The sequence below is a fragment of the Megalops cyprinoides genome, chromosome 17 (genome assembly GCF_013368585.1).
Source record: "Megalops cyprinoides isolate fMegCyp1 chromosome 17, fMegCyp1.pri, whole genome shotgun sequence".
In the NCBI taxonomy this organism is placed as follows: domain Eukaryota; kingdom Metazoa; phylum Chordata; class Actinopteri; order Elopiformes; family Megalopidae; genus Megalops; species Megalops cyprinoides.
Window position 1 is genome coordinate 14,129,268 of NC_050599.1, and position 22,771 is coordinate 14,152,038.

The window sequence follows — 22,771 nt, forward strand, 5'->3', positions numbered from 1 at the left end:
TTCAGAGAGGTCTCTTATACCATAGCCCGGTGTTTTCAAAGTCTCATGGCGTTGCATGGATAGTCCACACAAAACCAAATGAGGCGTTTTAATAAACTTTGCCTCTAGAGAATAGAGGAGGTTCCACCTCGACGCAAAGGTGTAGAACATCTTCTCTCAAACTACTCCTCTGCGGTAGTCATACATGTTTCGTTGGCTTCTGTTTGCATTTTAAGATACATTGCATAGTAATTCATTGTTTTTAAAAGAAACTAACACATTCACACCTATAAAATACAAGAACTGTGCTTTAAGTTAAGAATAATGTCAATGTTCCAATGTTATATGTTATTTATTGGAAAGAAAAGAATTAGACTCAAATTCTTCTTCTAGAAATCATTGTATGTAATTTTAAATGTAAGGATAAAACATCAATACACACAATCCACGACTGCACTGTGATTTTGAGAAATTGAAAAAGTGAAGATACCTGTTCAGCGCCCTTTCATGGTGCTTGACAAAACTGTCTTGAATCATATCTGCAGTGTAAGCAATACACAAATGGACAGTCAATCTATAACCTAGGCTATTTGAGTTAGAACTTGGATCCCTTGGTATCTGCAAGCCTCACTCATCCATCAGAGAGGACACAGGGATGTGGGAGCTCTGAGACCAGCCCAGTACAATATGTACAATGTCTTCAAAAGGTGGAAGTACAAGTGGTTTAGTGGTATTCCTACATGATTGTATTCAAGTGACCCATACCTTGTTGTTATAATGCATTACTGGTCTTACAAAAAAACAGTCAAATGAACTGTCACATACGGTTCGCTTATTTAGGCATGTTTATTTAATATACATTCTGTGTTGTAATAAACTACAGACTTAACATCTGCATAAAATACATTCAAATACATCTGAAGTTAAATGGATCTGCCATTGACAAGAGAGTATGTGTTGATTGTTAACATCACTGTAATTTTCTTGACAAGTTTCTGCAATAGGCTCACAAAATGCGAGAACAGCTGTACTTTAAGCTAAGAGGTTATTTTTAGCAGAGGTGCAATGGTGTTGTTTTAGAGTCCTCAACTGCAAATGCACAAACCAAGCCGGTTCTACAGCAGCTGGAAAGCCAGTCTAAGAGCAGTCTATATCTGTTATTTGTCAGCTTCAGACAGACATCCATCAGAGAGAACACAGGGATGTGGGAGCTCTGAGACCAGCCCAGATAAGACCTCTACAGAGGGAGAAGCCATGCTGAACCTGGGAGAAGAGACAGGGGAATTCAATCTAACTGTTCAAGTGCTTTGTCCTTAGATTCAGAAAATAAATTAAAGTAGGTGTTTTTGTTACTTAATATATACATATTAAAATTTGACCAGTCACAGGGAAAATGTATGGTGGGTAAAAATAAAGAATGATAGCAAATGTTTCAATATGGAGCTGAAATTAAAGGACAGAGTTTTTGAGTTTATATATTGACTTATATCTACAACGCAAGGTACAGATGCTAAGGACATCCTCCAGCCAAAGAGGCCAGAGACAAGGGGGCTCAGTGACTCAGTAGCACTCTCTCAAGACATAACTGACAGCAGAGCAAGAGGATGCTCTTCACCAATGGGGTTCTAATTTCGCACAGTTCCATTTTAAGGATAGAATAACATAAGGGGTTCTTGCTCTTTTTTCCCCACTAAGAAAACCAAACACTCAAAGGAAAAAGTGGAGAGAGAAGCGGGAGACACTGGGAGAGAGAAGTGGAGCGCAACAGAGAAGCAGAGTGAGATTCCAATGCCTGTGCATCCAGGCTGTGGGAACTGCGGAGGCTCAGGGACTGGCTTACGCGTGCTCAGTGGAAAGAGAAGCCAGCAGTAGGAAGTCCTCCACACCACTGGCTCACAAACTTCAGCACATCCTGACACTCTGGGCTGTGAGTGGTCTAGAAGACAAAGACACACAGGCAGCAACCAATCACACGTGGGGAACCACATGACATAGTGCAAACAATTAACTGTACTTTCCCACAATGTCAGATAATGTAAAATACGGTGGGGCGATTATTTTTGGAGGGGGCTGTTTTGCATCATGGATGGGGAGCCCTTTATAAATATGGAGAGCACTGAATGCTGAACTAATGTGACATTTATTATTTCTGTATGGATACAATTTCTGTTCTGAGGAACCTGGTCAAGTTAACTGCACTGTTAGGTGTCACACCTCAGATGATGCAACATTGTGAAACAACATGGCCTTTGTTCATCCACAAATATCAGCAGTGCAGTTCATACATATAGACCTGTGTCTATAATGGAAGGTGCAGATCAATTATAAATCAAATGTGTTTTTCTGCAGCAGAAGCATAAAAAGACAAAAGAGGCAATGAAATAATTGACTCCTAAACGAATGAGAAGGGGAGTAAAATCAATGAAAGCTGTAATAGGCACAGGGTTTGTCTCCAGGGACGAGACAACAACCTCCTACCTTCGTCGCCATTAGGAATTTATTCCAGTCATCCTTGTTTGCTGCCTTTCCAGGTCTTTTGAACTCTATTTTATTTCGGAGTACCGGGTAGCCTGGATTAAGCAGGAGAAGAGAGAAAAAAAAGTTTCTTGATTACTTCTCTCACACACAGCCCGAGAACCAATTAGCGGGTTTGATGTCGCGTGTGCGACTGCAGACCGCCTCCCTGATCGCAACACGTCCTCCCTCGGCTCATCAGCAGGAGCAAATGAGAGGTTCTCATCTCCTGTATGTCCTGAATCCAGAGAGGAGCACATGCTCCGCTCATGCCTGATCCCAGCACTTCCGGAATGGATCTTTTCCCCTCTTCTTAATTGTTTAATTTTCACGAGGAACGCCAAGAAAACCTCAATAAGGGGAGGGTGTACGGTGAGGCAAGAGGGATGCAGAATGCAAATACAGAGCCCCCAAAACTCCCTGGAGCTCATTTCAAACTGCCCCCACCCCACTCTAAGTAAAGCAGTGCCTTCTGGGGCTACATCACATTTAGTCACTAGACAGGGGTTCTCATCCAGAAGGGTAAAGCAGTTGTACACAAATGTATATGATAAGGTCACATGAACAACGGTACATACAGAAAATGTGGCCACATTTGGCCGTGTCCAAACTGAAGACAGGAAGGCCCCCCTGGGCCGTATGGTGCATAGGACTGAAGGTAACATTACGGGCCTGAAGGCGAAGAGGGGTGGAGGCGTGGTCTCTCACCTGTAATGACGCAAGGCAGGGAGCGGATCCCAGTGCTGGCGGCCAGCAGCGAGCCCTCATACGAGTCCCGCTCGTCTTTGGGCAGCACCTGCTCCACTCGCTGGTCCATGGACACAGTCAGCACCCAGTCCCGGATCTCCTCTCGCTTGTCCTCCTGCAACACAGAGCCACACAAGCTAACGCCCCCTGACCTCCCCGCAACCCATGCACCACTGCGGGAGCTCAGAGCCGCCCTGTTCTTACTGCCCTCAGCCACCGCCCCATTAGCATGAGAAAATAAAGCCAAGGCTGCATGGCAAAGCGAGTGGTCCAGTCCCAGTGAAATTAAAGCCCAAAGAAAAATCAATATTCACTCCAATCTCATTATGGTCTTTATTATCAGTGTGAAAACGTTTCAAAATCAATCGGCAACAATTCAACACTTGCTAGTACACCTTCCAATAATGATGCTGCGGGAGAAAAAAATGAATTTAATTTGGTCTTACAGTAACATGCTGCTTGGCTGGTAGCGGAACCTCAAAGGGGATATCAGTGTCCTGGAAGTCCGTGTGATCGAGCGCGTCCAGATTGCCTTCCTCGATCCCCTGTGAATCCGCCGCGACCACGGAACCCCGGCCGCATTCACACAGAGGCACAATTCAATTTATCACTTCAGATGTCTCATCAAATCCCAAATATTAAAAAACGAAAAAGTCACCATTATAAACAGCCTGCTGAATCTGTGTTTCATCTTTGGTAGACACTAAGCTTTTTACATCTTTTACGCGATGTTGGCAAAAAACTTGAACAGCTCGCCTAACTTGGAGATATCCATACAACTTAAAACTGTTTTTAAAGAAGTAAACAAGTATGAACTTATTTCTAGTAACAGTAAAGTCTTCACAGGAAAGGGCAAAAAGGGCATTTATTTGACAATTAATTGATAATAGATGACAATAACGCTATTAGTGATACTACTAATAATAACAATTTAATGCTGCTGCGGGCACAAGCTCTACAGGTCTGTACACTGAAAAATCTCACTTACGTCACTCAGATCCAGGAAACGGTTCAGGAAAATGAAGGCCATGTTCTCCCAAGCAACTTCCTGTGTGCAGATAAACACTGAGCCATTGACATTCAGAAAAAAACTCTGATGTTAAAAACCTTCACTTGCAACAAAAAGCTATATCACCCTTTGTTCCACAAATAAATTCCAAAACATTTCTGAGAACCTGGAAGGATCTGGAATGCTGCTGTTCAGGTGGGTGAGACTACTAATGTGATTTCATTTTCCCCTGGGGTGTGAGCAGCCCCCCCCCAGTTGAGAGCTGAGGAAAAGCGTGGCAGTACCAGGTGGTCTCGCCATCCTTCACTTACCTTGGCAGCCAGGCCCGCCTCGTAAAAGGCCTTGTCAGCTGGAATGAGCTCCGTGTGTCGCAGCAAGGAGATGGAGAGCTTGGCTGCCACCGTGTCCTGCCAGCAGAGGGTGAGAAACGGTCCAGAAATGAGCGGCTCGCGCCTCGGGAGGCTTCAGCGAGATCTGCGCCGATCTGCTCCCTTCAACCCCCCCCCCCCCCTCCCCCTCCCCCGTTTGCAGCGACACGGGAGCGGGAGGGCACATGCGCGCTGAATGTGTACCCACCAGCTGGTGGACCCCTTTGGCGGCCGAGCGAGTGGCGTAGTAGTGTGCGATGAGCAGCATCAGCTCGAACTCCTCGTGGGCTGGGGAGTTGGCCTCCGCGGTCTTCACCAGGTTGTCACACTGCGCACGGAGACGAGAGCGTCAGCGAGCCACGGTGTTCCCCCCAGCACCCGGCACCCCTGCCCTCCAACCCCCCTCCCCCTCTCCCAACCCCCGCTCCCCAGCGCGCTCACCAGCAGCAGCAGGACGTCCCGGAGGCCGGCCCACATGCGGTACGCCTCCGCCCCGTCCCGGCCTGGCAGGCTCAGCAAGTCCAGGAACATGCGCTTGTAGATGTTGAAGTTCTAAGGTAAAAAAGGAGAGAGAGGTTTGTGACTCCAGTTGTCACCAGCCAGTCTGCTGTCACATGGGACAGGGATTCATTCCAACAGGATCGGCTGAGGGCGTGTGACTGGCCACTAGGCTTGGGCCGATGTCCAGTATTATCACATATAGCGATATTTGTGTGACCTTGCAATGATGCCAGCAGTACCGTATAATCTCCCCCACACCAAGAAAGAATATTTGCATATGCTACTAGCACTAGCATTTTTCAGCTTCGATGAAAATATTGTATATATAATATAACCCCATCCCATTCAGTGTTTCACAATATTTGGTTGACATTATTGCAATATTAAAATTCTGAGATTGCCCAGGCCTATGGGTCACAGTGATATGGGGGTGGAGCTGAGGCAGGGGACTCACCTGAGGATTGGCTGGGGCTCCATGATTGATGTACAGGGTCAGGACTTTCTCACACTCCCCCTCTTTGATCAGGTGGGTGGCGTACAGGGCGATGTATTTGTGAAGTATCTTGAAATTCTTCCAACAGTGAAAAGCAAAGTTATGAGTTTGCAAAAATTCAATAAAATAGGTTCTGCTGCAGTAAAAACGAGATGAAGAAGACTTTCATATAGAGGGTACCTGTTTAGAGGCTGTCTCAATGCATTTCTCCCACTGGCCTCTTTCCACATACATATCAAGGGCTGCCATAACATCCACCCCTACAAGCTGGTGAAAGAAAACATGAAACATTGATAAGGGGAAACCAGCATCTATGGCTAACACAAAATGGGAGTTTACACAGAGCAAGGGAGAGAATGCACTGCTGCAGTGCCGTACTGGAGCCACGCATGGGGATCTGGGTGGTAACCAAACAGGATGGAGGGATGTTGCAGCTGCATGCATTGTACTTGCTTATTCACTGCTTGTACCGTTAGCATCATGACTGTAACTGCTAATGCTCCGTCATCCACCCTCCCAAGCAATTCAATGGAAAAGTGACTTTTCAAACCTCGTCAGTTCAGGCTTTTCGTTCCAAAAGTAAGAAATGAAAACCAGAGAGACAGAAAGAGGGTAGAGAAGGGGCTGGAGCAAGATTAAGACAGAGACATGAGAGGCGGACTCAACCAGTGCATGATTACCTCTTCCCCTTTTAACGAAAAAATAATGATACACTTACAGAGTCCACTTTGCCCTGGTTCTTCAAGTGTTCTTTGTATCGCTGATCCACATAATCCTCAAACCTACAGGAACAGAAGCGACAGAGTTACAGACCCCTGCTGCTGTCGGTTTCATCTTCCTGGGTAGGCAAATAAATGGGAGAAGCTACGGAGGAAGCTTATTCCACCCCATCTTCACATCTCCCCTCAGACCTCCTACTCAGGCTTTATAACACACAGCATGTGAATAGGATTTTGGTGTGCTGATTGTGTTTAATTGATACAGACAAACCCGAGTGCTCTCTGGCACAAGACTAGACAAGCCCGGAACTCCTCATCCTGCATAAATACAGTTTCACAGCAGAATCCCCACTCCTCCTCCTCCCGCCCCGCCAAAACAAAGTAGATGCTTGTCATTGAATGTTTATTGACATCTTCTGTTCTGCCTAATGAGCAGTATGATAAGCATGTATGATAGCTTGCGATGACACAAGTGTCACAGGTGTCAGAACACGCCGCCCACTCAAGAGTGCCGTGAGAGACACTGAGAAAACCATTGGCCTGTGTCAGCGGAACGGGAATGAGCAACTGCTACTCTACCAATGGCTGCTAAACAAACCTCTCACCTCAACTCCTCAGCTGTATTTGCATTGGTGTGACCTAATTTTTTCATTGGTACATAGTAAGCAGTAAATGCTTTACAATGAAGACCGGTGTATGATGCAGTGAGCCATTTGACACGGCAGTAATGGTAGAAGTACAGCAGAAATGAAGCCTGAGCTAGTCTGAGCATGCCTGTCCCTCACGCTAAGCAGCCTGCGGTGTTGTCACTGTGAATGCTCATGGCCTTATGCTCAAATATGGATCTTAACAGAAAAACATTCATCCAACAGTCACAACGGAAGTGAGAACAAAGCTAATTCTCACCAGGGTGAATAAAATCTGGCAGGGTTCTGAAAAATTTAACATCATTACTATATGATGATGGCCACACGCAGCGGAGTAAGAATCTAGGGAGCCGTTTTCTTGTGTAAAGCAAATTAACAGCAGAAGCCATAGAGGAAGTTGTTCAGAGGGAAGATGTGCCACGTCCTGCTGCTCTAATGAGTGTTATTGGGCTTCACTGGCAGGCTGGACCTCAGGGCTCTCTCCCTGTTAAAGGCTATACGCAGGGATGGGCTCACCTTGGATCTAGTTCCTTGGCCACTCTTTTAGCTTTGTTCCATTCTTCTCCCTCGATGAATGCGTCTATGGCTTCCTTAATGAGGTCCAGGTTGATGTAAAGCTCAGCTGCCTGAAAAAAAAAAATCTGTATTTATAACAGGGACTGGGGGCATGAAGGATACCAAAGAACAGCCAGAGATATGTTCGGCTTTGTTGTTTGACTGCTTCTCCTTGGCACAAGGGTCTCAAAGGGCCCTTCGTCTCCTCTGTATTTCAGTCTTGAGGACATTTCAAGAACTGAAAGATGAAAAGGGACAGGCCACTGTGGTCCGTTCCTACTGGACTCCTTTCCCAATTTGAGACATCCTCATTTCAAAGCACTTCGGCAGTTATCTGGCTCTTACATGCCTGAAATGAGTTTCGCTCACAGCATGCAACAAATCCCACACAAAACATGAGAGATCCTTTTTCACAGGTTAATTTATTCTAAACTAAAGCTGAAGTTTTATGCAATGAAGATGTGCTTTGCTCAGTTTAAACACCCAGATTTTATTACTGCAACTACAGGCCGATGAAACGCAACTGCGTTATAGTCAGTCTGGATCTCCAGTTCTGGTAGGCTGGATGCTGAGGGTCACATACCGAGCTGTACTTCCCCATCTGGACGAGCCTTGGTCCCACTGTCTGGGTCACCTCCACTGCCCTGTCCTGGCTCAGGAACTTAATGGCCAGTTCAGCAGCCTAAAGGAGGCATAACAGGACACCCCATCCAGAAACAATGTAACACATATAACTATTCACAGCCCTGGAGTGAGGGTGCTGTAATCCATAACCCCCCACACACATGCAAACACACAGAAATACATATATAAGTACACACAAATAAGCACGCACACACACACACACACAGAAATACATGCAAAAACCTGGCAACACACAGATGTGTCTGTGCATATATTCATACACACAAATTGAGACACCCACACATGTATGGACACGGACACACACGCACTGGCTAAGTGGGTGTTACCTTCATCCAGCACTTCTCCATGAGGGGGATGTTGGAGGAGTCCTTGACCTTGAGGTAAGACTCCACGGCCCTGGCATACTCCCCGGACTGCTCCCACTCACGCGCCTGCTCCACTAAGCCCTCCACGCCCCTGTGTGAGCCAGCCACAGCAACCGTCTCCGTCACATTCACACTCAGCGTCACATTCACTGCTACCGTCATCACCACACTTTCACCGCCACATTCAAAGGCACTGATACGTTCACTATCACTATCACTTCCACATTCACTATCGCTGCCATTCAGTTTCAGTGCCATTGCTACATATCACTATCACACATCACCACTGACACGAACAGCAACTTATGGTTGCACTATGAAACATGTTAATGCTAGCTAAGTGTTTACTTATGCACACCAAGCTCTTACCACCAATTAATGTAGTGTGCTTGGTACACCAAATACTGCGTATGTTTATGTTTCAAATAATTTTTTATAGAGCTTATTAACAAAAAGCAATCATGTAACCGCAATGTGATTAGAAGTTATGTTGATGTGCTACTTAAGAATGTCATGTATGCAATTTCTGTAATGTACCAAAGAGAAAAAAATGAACACTTATTTTGTTTACAGAATAACCAGTACAACAATTTCTGGCCATGTCACTGGCTTCTTTGATCCTTCTGTTGTGAAAAGTGCAGACACGAGTCTGCCTTATAGAACAGACCTATATACCAGGGAACACATCTAATGAAGACACAGACAGATAATGAAGAGGTGATGTTCTGCATTAAACCACAGCAAGTCGGAACAGTTTCCTTCAAGGCTAGTGCAAGACCAGATAGCAGATTCAGTGCACATCCACTCCTTATTAAAGCCCTGAGCCGGTGAGATTTCCACCCTGCGCTACAATAAAGGACATAACCTTGTGATAAGAAAGGCCAATAAAGTTACAGAGAAAGTCGATCTGAAAAGCTGCATGTGAAACGGAGTTCGTGCCCTCAATTGAACATGGCTAGGGATACACAGTGGCTGAGGAGAACCCAACCGTGCCTGCACTAAAGACTATGCCAAACCATTTCTTTAAGTTTTGGAAAAAAAAAAAAAAACTCTTTGATGTTTTCCCACAAGTCATTAAAAATAGGAGAATTATCTGCAGAGACCAACTCTCCGAGTGTCTGTTCTCTAATGAGCTTCTCATTACGGATTCAATTTAGGATAAAAAGCTGCCATGTTTTAATAAAAGGATCAACTAAATGTGCATAGATTACTCGGTGGTGCAGCGCGAGCGGTTTGTGTTGTGTGCACTGCTAAACGTCCTCACTGCTCTCATGCAACTCTGGGACACGATACCAGAGCGTTAAATCAGCGGGCGAGAGCCTGTTTTGACTGGTATTCATTAGACAAATGGAAGGGAAAACCTTATAAGGATCACACAGGCGTCTGAATGAGGGAGCAGCTCTCTCACCGTGAGCCTTTCTTGGCAGCCTCCTTTTCATATTCGTCCTGCAAGATCGCCAGTTTGTTAGGGGCATACTCTTTGCAAATCCGCATGGCATCGCTCCACATCTCTGCATCCTGGGAAAGAACGCAACATACTGTGTAACCCACAATCTACAGGAGTCATCCCCTCATGTCACACTCATTAAGTGTTAATGACCATTAGATTCCTCAGCCTGGTACAAAGTCCACATCCTTCTTTTGTTCATACAATATGCTTTGTTCCAGTGAAACTGCAAGTTGCACACACCGCCATCTGAAATTACTAGAGTGGTTTCACCTGTCTCTGTGTTCCTGTGTGGAAGAGCGGACATATACACAAGGAAGAGCTATAGAATTTATATGGATTTATTCTACTGTCTTGCCTGGTCTTGACCCCCTCATCATCAGGCTGCCCAATTGTGTTTTAACTACATTTTCTGCTTTGACCCCAGTCACATTTTAGTATTGGCCCTGGTGCTTAGGTGAGAATAACAGCTCCTGTTGTGTGCCCTTTGTAAGTCTAAGGAACAACAAGAAGACAGACAATGGTGAAGACTACTAGCAAGCAACAACAATGAGGGCTTCAGCAAACTCTATGAAGAGAGTGTGATTGTTATTTTCACTCATGCATTGATTTTCTTTCTCTGGGCATGATGTCATCCAATTCAGTAATGGCCTTGCTTCAAAAAATGTGTTCAAAGCTGAATGGTCCTGTAATGGAAATTCTTGGTTGCCTTGGACTAGGTATTGAAAACAAGCATTTTGATTGTAGAAGCAGAATGATACAACAATGGATGTGCAATTAACACTAATCTGAACAAAGATAATTCTGCCCAGTATGGCTGCTGTCCTCCTGACTGAATTCAGACATTGCATTTAATACAGGCTGTGCAGATGTAGGAGTCCTTGGTTGCATAGGTGGTTTTTCATGACATGTTTATTGCCCATTTCTCCTAACTCTCATAATGCTTGACTCATGTAAGCACCCAAACCTCCACCTGTCTGCTGTGTCATTCTCTGGCGCGGCTGCCTACTTTGTAGTACTTGATGGCAAGCTCCGGGCGCTGTGCTCTCAGTAGGAAGGCCTCGGCTTTCTGGTAGTCTTTCTGATCGAAGCAGAACTTGGCCTGGCCCACCAGCACGTCCGGCACACTGTCCGGCTCGTGGGCCTCCGCCACCCTCTGGGCGTTGCTCCAGTCTTGGTTGTGGAAGTACCTGTGGAGGACGGCCCACAGAAACACAGCCCATCTGGTGTCCAATCCCACACCACCTCCGCCGCTTGCTCTTTATGATACACTCACATACATTTGCACACAGAGATCAAAGGCTCAGGGGCGTCGGCGCGCGAGCGGCTGTCCAATACTCAACGCCTCACCAGCTCAGCTCTCATATATATCAAGTGCCCTGGGTTGTGTGACTAAATAATCAATGCATACAGGAGGTTCTGGGGCTAAAAGGCATGCAGGAATCCAATCTGTGTTTGAAGTAGTGTCTGGAAGGCTTGAAGCCTGGTTTCTGTGGGGGCCTCGTGTGCCGGGTTCTGTTCTGGGCCACCATGTACTTACATCAGCACTGCTTCTTTCGGCTTCCCCGCTTTGATGAACTCCGTCTCCGCTTCTGCGAATTTGCCCTTGAAAAGTGAAACATCATCACGACTCAGTGCTCCACCGGAGGATTAATAATGCAAGTGTGACATTTAAGGGCCAGGCGCCGCGGCGAGGCAACGCAAATTTGGGCAGGCGTGAAATAAATATATAATGGATGTATATGGGGAGGGGGAAAGCAGGCAGAGGAGCCTGAAGCCTTTGATCCAGGCTGGCTCATAATGTGGATGTGTGTGATCATGTGATCAGTGAAGGTGAAGTACCTCGTCCTCCAGGAACATGGCATTCTTCAGGTGGATGTCTGGAATCTTGTGCTTCATGGCCAGCCTTGCCAGCTCAAAGGCAAAGTCGAAGGAGCTGAATAGAAAGGACAGTAGTTTGATTCCAATGATAGATTTGGCAACAGTGTCACAATATCACATAATCAGCCTGACCGTCGCCTTGGAAGGCTACAGCGTCTGCCTCATCTCGGATCCATTAGCATGCCCGAGTTAAGACAAAAGGGAGATTTCAAGTCAGTTCACAATCTCTTCTATCATTTTCCCTCCCTGTTCCATCAGTCAGACCTGTCTAATTTCTTCCTGTGACTACTGATGGAGGTGCTGTTTACTGCACAATCCCATCAGCAGGTTTCTTAACGAACAGAAGTACACTTCAGCAGGAGTCTCCTGGCTGACTTCTTCCACAGGCTCTTTTCTTGAATCATTCAGAAAGCTCTGAAATGACCCTGAGCGCTGGGCGCTGACAGACTGCGGGGCTCAGAACCGAGGGCTCACCAGTTGTCTGCCGCAAAGTCGATGGCGGTCTCCAGCAGCCCGAACTTGTTCAGCAGTTTGACTGCAGCCTCTCCTCCCAGACTCTTTGCCCACAGGTACGCCACCTGCTTGTGGGCGCTGGCTCCCCCATGGCCCTTAGCCACCTGCCACACACAGGGAACAGGCAGAACAGACGGGCTGATAAATATGCCATCACCGCCGTGCCTGCTCCTCTCACCACATGCTGAGTGAGAAAGGGAGAGGGTGTGTGTGTGTATGTGTGTGTGTGTGTGTGTGTGTGTGTGTATGTGTGTGTATGTGTGTGTGTGTTTGGGCTTGGGTTAGTGCGTGTGGATGCCACCCTGGGAGTGTGCAAGTATGTCTGAGTGTGATTCTGTTTGTTTTAGTGCACGTATTGGACACCCTGGGAGTATCTGAATATGTATGTATATGTGAATGTGTGAGTGTATTTGTGTGCGCATGTATGTGTCAACGGGTACTTTGGCATGTGATGTACAGTGAATGTGACACAGCTGTACAACGAACATATTCAAAAAACAACAATGTTGTTCTTTTGTTTGCTTCATTGGCTAGCTGACTGGCAGGAGCAAAGCTGTGCTTTAAAGTGGCTGCAAGTTCACCTTGCTTTAATTTTAAAATGTCGGCAGCGAGCAGGTCGTAAAGAAGAGGGCGCGTGAGACCCTGCTGTGGAGCAGAAACATGCTCAGTGCAGTCTGGTGCCCTCAAAACAGAAAGTCAGAGCAGTCCTCTGCTGTAGCAGAGTGGTAACTCACACTGAGAGAGCATTAAGCTGTGAACCAGACTCCAGAACAGATTGATCTCATCTTATTATTGGGAATTTTAAAGTATGCTGTCAAAGTGTTCTAAGGATTTGTTGGAAGTGTTTGTTGGTTTCGCTGCGGAACACACCAATAGACAGCCTTTTCAACAGCTTACAGAACTGGCTGGTATGTCCAATTGAATGTTATCAAAGAGCAAGTGTATGTGCTTTTTAATGTAATGGGGAAAGTGCTGGGGGCTGTAATATGCGCACATACCCTGTAAGCCTCCTCCCACATGTCGTGGGCTCTGTACATGTTGACAGCAGCCTTCCAGTCCTGTCCCTCCATGTAATGATATTCAGCTTCCTGGAACCTGGACTCTCCCTCTAGCTCCTACAAGACAGAACCCCCTTCAGATACCAGCGCAAGATCACAAACTCTTCACAGGTCACATGACCCAGCAGCTCCACCCCCTCTCACCTTGGCCAAGTGAAGGTGTGTCTCTGTCAGCAGGTCTTTGTGATGCTTGGCCACCAGGCGGATCATGTCATCATACATCTTATTCTTCTTGTACATGGTTATGGCCAGGTCTGGCTCATCTACTGTGGCAAAAAGCCTGAAAAGGTTGTACAAAGTTTGCTGAAGATCAACAGAAGCATTCACCTGCACCTCTGAATGTATGCAAAAGTAAGCACAATACAATGGCCACCAAAAGATGCTCTCTGAATCATTCTCACTTGTTTCCCTTAAAATCAGAATTTAATACAGGAGTCCAATGGGAGCTTGAAGATACTATTTTCCACAGAATGTAGAAGTAAGTACTTTCTAACAAAACTTAGGCTTGTTTAGTTAACTTTACCAAGCACACACCAAGCTGATACCTGTTATTATATGTACAAATCATTAATACAGCAAACCAAATATTGGGAATAATACGGGTTTCAATTTCTCACAGAAGAACCTTTCTTTCAAGACCCAAACTGACTCATGCCCTGATGGCAGCCCCTGAGGTGGATCGCTTTATGCGCTTTGTCAGTCCAATGTCAGAGAGTTCTTTGGACAAAACAGCTGAAGGACTTGCACTGTCTGGCTCTGACTGTTAGCAGACTGTATTCATGCTTTAACAGAATGAAAGCCACCTTTAGACATCCAATTAGCTCCCAGTGCTCAACAATGGAAAGAGCTGCTTTCAAGCTTCATACGAAGACCTGGGCTGGCTGCAGCAAGGGCGCCGGGCGAGTGACCGACACACAGAGCAGAGCCCACCATTCCGGTGCGCTGTGCCGAGACCTACAACCCTCAGTCTTGATAAAAAAAACGACTGAAAAGAAGGTAGAGGCGTCCTCACCTTTCGGCCTCCTTGAACTTGCCCTCCTTCTCCAGCTCCTGGGCCCTGGAGATGTAGAGAGCGGACACGTCTTCCTGCGTCATGCACTTCACCGCCAGCTGTGGTGGGGAAAGTCACCGTGAGCACCGCGCTGGCCCCCTTCCTCATCCACAGCCCCCTGCCCCCAATCCCCTCCCCTTCCTTGCACTCTGCAAGGAAGTGCTGAAGAGCAACCAAAGGAGCAGGTACGATCACTCAGTACACCCCACTGTTCACTGCACACCCCACGGAGAAGCTTGAACACGTACTCATATGAGTCATCTCAATACTGGCCTTTGCCATGTATGTGCTATTCTTGTGCAGCTCCAAAAGTGCAAGATATTTGAACTCAAATTTTCCAGCCTTGCCTTTCTTTAAATCTGTTCTTAAAGTTTGTTTATCTGTTCTGAAATAAGTTCTGAAAGTAATAAGAATACCTTATGCGCTTGCTCCCACCGTCCAGCTTGAGTGTACATATCGATGGCATCTTTGATATGATCGCCTTTAACAAACAGGCGTTCTGCCACCTAGGATTAGAATGAAAACCAGCACTGTGAACGGGTGCATGGCTTTCTACAGAGGCAAAGCATATGCCAAGTTTCAGATTAATATGTTCATTAACATTCAAGAAATGGTCTCATGTTGCCAAGAGACACTCTGAAAACCTTGTTAAGTTCAGAGATTTGCCAGATGATCATTCTGCAAACCCCAGAATGACATAGAACAATAAAAAACAAAAAAAAAGCATGTTCATGTGCGAATCACCTCATACTCCTGTACGGAGGCGTAGTGCTGTGCTATCTTCAGGTAGTACTTGGCGCTAGCCCGGTCCTCCTGCAGCTCCAGAATATGGACCGCTTTCTTCCACTGCCGAGCCCCGATGGCCGCCTCAATCGCTTTGGAGGAACACCTTCATGCAAGTAAAAAAAAAAAAAAACACATCACCAACAAAGTAAAGAAAAACGTACAGCAACTGAAAGAACTCTGCCTTACAGCCATCCAAAGTCTTTCAGAGAGCCACAGAGTGCCCCTGTTGGTAGTGGTAGTGTGCTAGAATGGTTAGGGTATGTTAAAAAAAAGGCCTCTTCTGCTGAATTCCATCAGAATAAAGCTGTCTAACCCCCCAGGGCTCAGAGACTGCCAGGGCACCTCCCAGCACTGCTGGATTAGTCAGGGTCTGCGGGACTCGACGATCTGCCTGGTTAAGTGAAACATATTGGACAGGGGCTTGAGGAAGATAGAGCTTTGTTGAGGCGCAACAAGGCAATGAAAGCGCACCGCGCTATCTAAAGAAGACCCCCCCCGGGGGACAGAGCCCTGTGCCTCCTAATGAACAGCACCTCCATTTGATTATGGGGGAAATTAGTATTCATTTTGCACACTAAAAAAAAGCCCTGCTGCATTCTGCTCGCTCTCTCTCAAACTCAAATTCAAAATTTGAAGGTGCTTTATTGGCATCATGATTTGCAAACAGTTCACATGTGTTACATGCATCATGCTGGAATTATGACAATGTTCTCACTCCACCACACGCACACACACGCACATGCGCGCACACACACACACACACACACACGTACACACAAATAGAAATTGACACATAAGCTCCAGTGTTCACCCTGCTTCAATGTAGTGGTTAATAGCAGCATCCATTTGCTTTTGCTGGACCAGGTAGTCGCCCCACGCCTCTTCCAGTTTCACAACATCAGCAGGGAAGGCAATGCGAGCTAGCTCCACAGCTTCAGAAGTCAAAACAAACCACTGTGTCAGTCATAATGCTTTGTGCAAGTAAGGCCAAACGTACATGAAATACAACAGCCTAATTCATAACAAAAATACTATCTTTTAAAAGTTTCCAATGAGTTTCAAAAACACTGATTGTGAGGCCTTAGACTGTGTTCAAACTGTGCTGACCTTTCCTGAAGGCATTCCCCTTGCGGTAGCAGTCCAGGGCTCGCTGGTGATTCCTGATTCTCTCAAACAGGTCTCCAGCCTGCAAAGTTCAGACAGTCAGTTTCATCTCCACTTTCCCAGTGCTGTAAATCTGAAGGCAGATGCGACAGCACAGGAACACACGGTGCATATGTACACCAGAGATGCATATGAGACACCAGTGTCTCAAGGCTCAGTAAGGTGTTTATTTACACAAAAGCCACAACAGGATTTCAGCCTGTGCTTAGAGCTTCTTTTGACAGATCTACAAGTCAAATTCGGAGCACACCTCTAATCAAATGGTCATTCATTTTGTAACAAGTAGTGAATCGCTCAAGCCTGTACCCTACCCCCCCCCATTCCAAACATGTTTGGGCATGATGTTTGGGCATATGATGATGTCGAGATGGAAAGCAGAACTCTTATTTTTTTGTGTTGCTCAGATTTCTCACTCTGCAGTGATATTGCTTTGCTGGGTCAGATGGCAATGTAGCACAGTGGTAAGAAGCAGGGCTTATAACCAAAAGGTTGCTGGTTTGATTCCCCATTGGAGGACTGCCGCTGTACCCTTGGGCAAGGTACTTAACCCAGTAAATATCCAGATGTATAAATTGGCAACATGGAAAAATTGTAACCTATATAAGTCGCTCTGGATAAAAGTGTCTGCTAAATGACAATAACGCAATGACACTGCTTTGCTGGGTTGAATAACCAGAATGAAGGAAAGCGTGCTGGGTGGCCTGCCACGCTCACCCTCTCGTAGAACTCGCCCTTAATGAGGGCCGAGGCAATCCGGTTGACGATGTCGCTGTTGGAGATGAGCTCGTCGCGGCTCATGGCGAGCCGCGCAGCCTTGGCGGGCAGCCCCGCCTTCAGGTACAGGTTGATGGCGCCGTGATGGTCGCCCTCGCTCTCCTTCACCTCGCCCGCCTTCTCGTCCTGGTTCGTTTCCATCAGCCACTGGTAATAGCTTCGCCTCAGGTTGTCCAGCTCAGGATGCCCCTGCCAGCACCATGTAGTTTTACAAGGCTCAGTGGGACTATCGTTTCTCCTCCTTAGCTTATGAATATGCATTTATTCACAACACATGCATTATTACTAAATGGTAGGGAGTCACACAGGCATTACCTTAGCTTCTGCTACTGCAATGCAGTCATCCCACATGTGAAGCTCCTGGTACATTTCCATTACTTCATCAATGGCATTCTGCAGGGTAAACAAATCATCACTCTTAAGGGGAGAGGAGTGGCTCTGTTGCATTAGGACTTAGGACAGCTCAATTTTCAGCTCCTTTTATGGTCCAGAGAACAACTCGAGAAAACTTTACAAGGTTGTGCTTTCTCATGCACTGTTAGCATTTCCACTTGGGACTCAGTCAAATCATAGTACTTTTGCTTGCTAGGGAGTTATTACAATTCACCTCTGCTGGTACTGTGTGCTGCAATTCTTCAGATACCACCAATTATGAGGCCACGTTTGGACACTATTTAAGAACAGTGCTTGTGTAACGTTAATATTCAGTGACCACCACAAGATGTGATGTATGTGGATGTATTCATGTATTACGCAAGATGATGCTGTCCAAATCCACCGACCAATCCTAACTTTCAAAAACTCCTCCTCCAGTAAGTCTGGGCAAGTCTGCCTATTAATTAAGTGGCTCAATTACCTGTTCCATGAAGTGCATCTCTGCCAGTTTGTAATTTTTGTCCAGCATAGCAAGCCGAGCTTTAACTTGATAGTGCTCTGTCCCGTCGCCGCCCTGAGAGTAAGGCAAAGGCACTGTGTGATAAATGGGCCTAATTTCCACATACTCATGAGGAAAAAACAAAGCACCTGTCACACAGAAACCGTAACACGTTCCAGTGCTACACTCATAATGGCATCTGTCAGCTGGCCCTTCAGCAATGGCTAACAAGTCTTGGACAAGCTTGATCTGAGCAGGTGTGAGTATTAGTTGTATTTAATAACCCAGTATGTGCTCAGGTGTAATAGACTGGACTCTGCCGCCTGATGCCCAAGGTCCCAGTGATGCCCGTTCTGAGTCAGCATGGCCACACTTTGGAGCGGGGGAGGTGATTATGCGCAGAGGAGCTCATAATCACTTTGATGCTGCCAGCCAGCCTGCAGCCTGGTTCAATGAGGAATGCTGTTTGTGTAACGCGAGATACGTTACACAAAGCAGTGAACTGACTTCAGATCAGGACCCAACCCTGAGATAACTCTTTACATTGAGTAGACCTGACTCCAGAGCAGGACCAAACTTGGAGACACTTGACACAGATATCAGAACTGACTTAAGACAAGGTACAGAGTACTGCCCCATTACCACAGCACAACGCACAGACATTCAGACCCAGAGGGGAGAAGGGTTATCAAAAGAACTCATATCAGGACTCGAAACACGGTCTGTGGTTTCACATACGTATTCCTTGGAGACCTGGTCTGCAATCTTGTTAGTCTCGTTCAGAAACCGAGCTTTAGACACATCACCCAAGGCTGCAAAACACCTAAAAAAAAAAAAAAAAACAAGAATTCCACAACTCACAGTGGCCTTATATCTGGCTATAATAGTAAGAACATTATCAGGAACAATGGCCCAGATGCAGCTAAATATATCTAAATGTAAAGATCAGATATGAACTCGGTAAAGTAACTTCAGTTACATTACCCCTTCTTTCAATGAGGTTGCATCACTACAAAGGTATTTTACGCTAATGGGCTGTGTTCTTTCTCAAAATCATCTCAGCATCCTTTTTTTATTCATTTACATCTTCTCCTCTGAACAAAACTGTTTTCTCTTGCATGATTTATGCAAATCCACTCATACATAACGAACACCCTCTGCATTATTAATGCTACGCTACATCGGAATGTAACTTTAGCAAAAATGCTTATAAAAGGCATATTTGAACTTGCCTGGTGCTTACTTAGGCTAAATGAATCTGGTCCAAGAAGACCTCTGCAGTCATGAACACATCCCAGAACATCACGCTGAGTACTGCAGGTGCTCTCAGTGAAGTTCTCTGCTTTGTAGTGGTTTTTGCCTCAAGTCAGATACCTCTTCAGAAATATTGTGCTCATTTTAGGTAACCTGAGGACATTTCCGTTTAGATGTTGGTTTCAGACTGAGGGGGAGAGCTCATTTTGTCTTTGAAGGTCATCCTTCACTTTAGTTAAAGGCAGCACCAGAGGAGCACCCACCTCTCTGCAATGTGAAGCTGTCGCGCCTCCAGGGACAGCTTGCTCAGGGTCTTCCACATGGCCTCCGTCTCCGCTGACATCTCCAGCGTCTCCAGAAACGCAGTCGCTCTGAGGAGCAACACACGTGTCACACACCACAGAACAGAGCAAATTAGACCGGAAAAGAACAAAACAGGTGAGTAAAATACATAACATACACTATATAACTGTAAAGTACAGAACAGAACACAACACAACATAACAGAAGAGAAAAGAGTAGAAAAGGGAAGAAAAGTACAGAATAGAACAGGACATTGTACAGCGCCATTCACAAATACAACAAAATACAGAACAACAAACAAATTACAGCCAACAATGAACAGTACAATTAGACTGCTGAGTACAGGTAGCTTTCATATGCCTCCTTAAAAGCATATCACAGCTGATCTTGCTTCTGTTCAATCTTCCAATCTTAATTCCCTCACAGATACTAGACTGACAGGATATAAATATGTGAACACGGGAAGAGACCCCAGGAAGAGAGAACACAAGCAAGACACAGGTCTGGCCAGGAGCTGTACTTGCTGACTGACATCCACCTGTAACAGCTGAAACATCATCAGCACTCTGCTGCTGTGGCAGCCACGTTGCTCTGCAGAAAATGGCATCATTCCCATAGACCAGCCTTCCCCAAGTCCCCACACCCTGGACCTGCTGGTTTGCTACTCCTAAGTGTTTTTGTTAGTCTGAGCTGGTGAATGAATACTTGGCATCACTTAACATATTTTCAACATAAGAGATTGTGCTGCTGGAATTCGCACTGTACTAACGGGAAGACCCACTTAAAAGTGTCTAATATGTAACCCTGAATTGTAACAGGATGTTCAATAAATTGTTATAGGCTCTAAAACAGTTTCATCAATTAAGCTGAAAAGCAACAACAAATAAATGTTATAATATATAAATTAATAAATGTTTCATGTATAACCTGTAATAGTCCCCATCATCAATAGCAGTCCCAAACTCGATCAGTCCCTCATCCAAAGTGTAGGAGACAGTGTTGACACCCTCAGTCACAATCACCTCTGTTTTGCCATCACTTCTTTCCAGATCCACGATATCCCCCTGCACACAGAAGCACAAAACATACTAAACACAAATCCATTTAAGGTATATCTCCTATTCCACCTTCCTCTAACTTCGCTAAACAACAGTCACAGCGTGACCCAGCGATCAGCTTTAGTAGCTTTAGCTTTAGCTTTGCGTTGTTTCTCTACAGCATATTCAGTGGTCTCCTCAAATCCTCACTTGGGCGTGGCTGAGAAAACACCAGGCCGCATGTGTGTAAGTAATAAGTGACGGAGCCCGGAAGGTGGACTGAAAGGAGAGCAGGTGCACACAGACACAAGCACAGGGCGTGCAGCAGTGTGCGCAACAGCGACACAAAGCATCGGGGGCTGCTCCTCTCACCCGCAGGGGGAACATAGTGACCCGCTCAGGGCTGTCGATGTTGTACCAAACGCACAGGCTCCCCCGGTTCTGGGCCACCACCACGTCGCTGCCCGGAACCCACTGGACGTAGGAGCAGAAGCTCAACACCGTGGTCTTGACACAGCTCTCAATGTCATACAGGTGTAACTGGGGCGAGAGAAATGCTCAAATTATATATACACCAGTACATGGGATCAAGTAGCACTACGGGGAAGAGCAAGAAAGAGATTCATGTTATGTAGCAATTGCGGACAGCATAAAACCTGTGTAATGTATTTACACACCTGTGTACAAGTCACTCTTACTGTTTTTGAGTCAACTAATTCACACAGACAACACAACCAAACAGAAACGAAATAGTGCATCACATAATGGCAAACCTGTGCTGTACACTGATGGTCTAAATTGTCGGTATAAAGATTCCACGGCCTGCAAGAGCATCAGGCAGGTTATTCTTTCGCAACACACGCCTTCCCACAATCCTCACCCGCAGCTTTTTATCCCTGAAGAGCAGCTTGCGGCCCGTCTCATTCAGCTCCAGCCAGTCGATCTTGGAATCATGGCTTACGGTGCCCAAGTTATAACCGACAGCCAGATCCACTGAGAAGGGACATAAAGAGGACATTATTACCTGAGAAGCATTTATGACAGGACCCACCAGAAATAGTAGCAAATGAAGGTAAAGACTCAGGACGCTATTCAGCAAAGACATTAACACAAGTCAAAAGGTGTCACATCTGCTTGGGATTGCACACACCACTCTGACAGCGATGACGTAAGCACGCAGTGAGACATGTTGGGGGGAAAAAAGTATGCGCTGCGATTTAGTTGTAATTACAGCAAATATCCAACTGTTTTCACACAAAATATATCAGTTGCTCACAAACAACACAGGGCAGAAGGAACAGCATCTGTTTTTCTCCTCGCAAAAAAATGAGAAGTCTGAGGACTAAAACGCTAAGAAAGCTTTTTCCAATTTACACCTTCCGGCCAGCTTTAAAGCACACACAGACAGAGGAAAAACATGCTCCTGTCAGTCAAAGGAAATAAATTGGATGGAAGTTATTTCTTATTTACACCACCTGAAAAAAGACAGAAGGACATGCTTGGACTTAATTAGCACAGGAACTGGACAGGGCTTCAGCAGATGGTGCACGGTGCTCAGTGAGCTCAGACTCAACACTGCCACAATCAGGTCACCTCCTAATTGAAAGGCGTTTTCAGGACTGGCATATGCTCGCTTTAAAACCTTTCTCTGTCTCCCAAATCAGACCTTTCATCTTTATTTCAAGAGACAGCATTTTCGGCATTGACTAGAAAAAAAATGAAAAATTAATAGCCGCATTACAGACACCACGAAATACGATTATTCTTCTTTTTAATTGAATGGTGCATTGTTTCAGGAACGTTGACTACACTAAGGATGGATAAATCTATATTTTTGAAGGTTTTTTTTGTTTTTTTGGTACAGGAATACACTTTTTATAATATACCGTTTTTTACAATATCCAAATATATACATCAAATATGCCATTAATTGTATAGTACATATACTTGTACAATTAAAACTTTCAGGTGTTACTTTCAATGTACTATCGAGTTACAAATACATAAAAGAAATTTATATACTTTAATATATAAAGGAAATATATATATTTTAATATACAAAGACTGGATAAAACAGCTTCTTCACC

At 45.5% G+C, this 22,771-nt stretch overlaps 1 protein-coding gene across 2 annotated transcripts in view; it reads right to left on the bottom strand.

The window, feature by feature from the left end:
• Positions 1–829: 829 nt before the first annotated feature.
• The window catches only part of ift172 (intraflagellar transport 172), a 28,625-nt gene continuing 6,683 nt past the window's right edge, over positions 830–22,771 (bottom strand). Inside the window, exons 15-49 of one of the 2 annotated variants that reach the window (XM_036550360.1) lie at positions 21,565–21,677; positions 21,057–21,224; positions 20,575–20,711; positions 19,608–19,715; positions 18,829–18,913; positions 18,073–18,165; positions 17,532–17,609; positions 17,157–17,405; positions 16,386–16,464; positions 16,090–16,210; positions 15,237–15,381; positions 14,909–14,998; positions 14,454–14,551; positions 13,586–13,721; positions 13,382–13,498; positions 12,345–12,487; positions 11,832–11,925; positions 11,530–11,594; positions 10,999–11,179; positions 9,951–10,060; positions 8,504–8,633; positions 8,116–8,214; positions 7,494–7,603; positions 6,330–6,393; positions 5,792–5,878; positions 5,573–5,689; positions 5,059–5,169; positions 4,826–4,945; positions 4,561–4,656; positions 4,229–4,288; positions 3,687–3,785; positions 3,202–3,355; positions 2,458–2,549; positions 1,820–1,915; positions 830–1,242 (exon numbers count right to left, since the gene is read on the bottom strand). In XM_036550360.1, coding sequence (XP_036406253.1) covers positions 1,826–1,915; positions 2,458–2,549; positions 3,202–3,355; positions 3,687–3,785; positions 4,229–4,288; positions 4,561–4,656; positions 4,826–4,945; positions 5,059–5,169; positions 5,573–5,689; positions 5,792–5,878; positions 6,330–6,393; positions 7,494–7,603; positions 8,116–8,214; positions 8,504–8,633; positions 9,951–10,060; positions 10,999–11,179; positions 11,530–11,594; positions 11,832–11,925; positions 12,345–12,487; positions 13,382–13,498; positions 13,586–13,721; positions 14,454–14,551; positions 14,909–14,998; positions 15,237–15,381; positions 16,090–16,210; positions 16,386–16,464; positions 17,157–17,405; positions 17,532–17,609; positions 18,073–18,165; positions 18,829–18,913; positions 19,608–19,715; positions 20,575–20,711; positions 21,057–21,224; positions 21,565–21,677 — 3,839 coding nt within the window. In that variant the 3' untranslated portion in view covers positions 830–1,242; positions 1,820–1,825. Of the gene's footprint in view, positions 1,916–2,457; positions 2,550–3,201; positions 3,356–3,686; positions 3,786–4,228; positions 4,289–4,560; positions 4,657–4,825; positions 4,946–5,058; positions 5,170–5,572; positions 5,690–5,791; positions 5,879–6,329; positions 6,394–7,493; positions 7,604–8,115; positions 8,215–8,503; positions 8,634–9,950; positions 10,061–10,998; positions 11,180–11,529; positions 11,595–11,831; positions 11,926–12,344; positions 12,488–13,381; positions 13,499–13,585; positions 13,722–14,453; positions 14,552–14,908; positions 14,999–15,236; positions 15,382–16,089; positions 16,211–16,385; positions 16,465–17,156; positions 17,406–17,531; positions 17,610–18,072; positions 18,166–18,828; positions 18,914–19,607; positions 19,716–20,574; positions 20,712–21,056; positions 21,225–21,564; positions 21,678–22,771 lie in introns of both variants that reach the window. The other variant, XM_036550359.1, reaches the window with a different exon arrangement.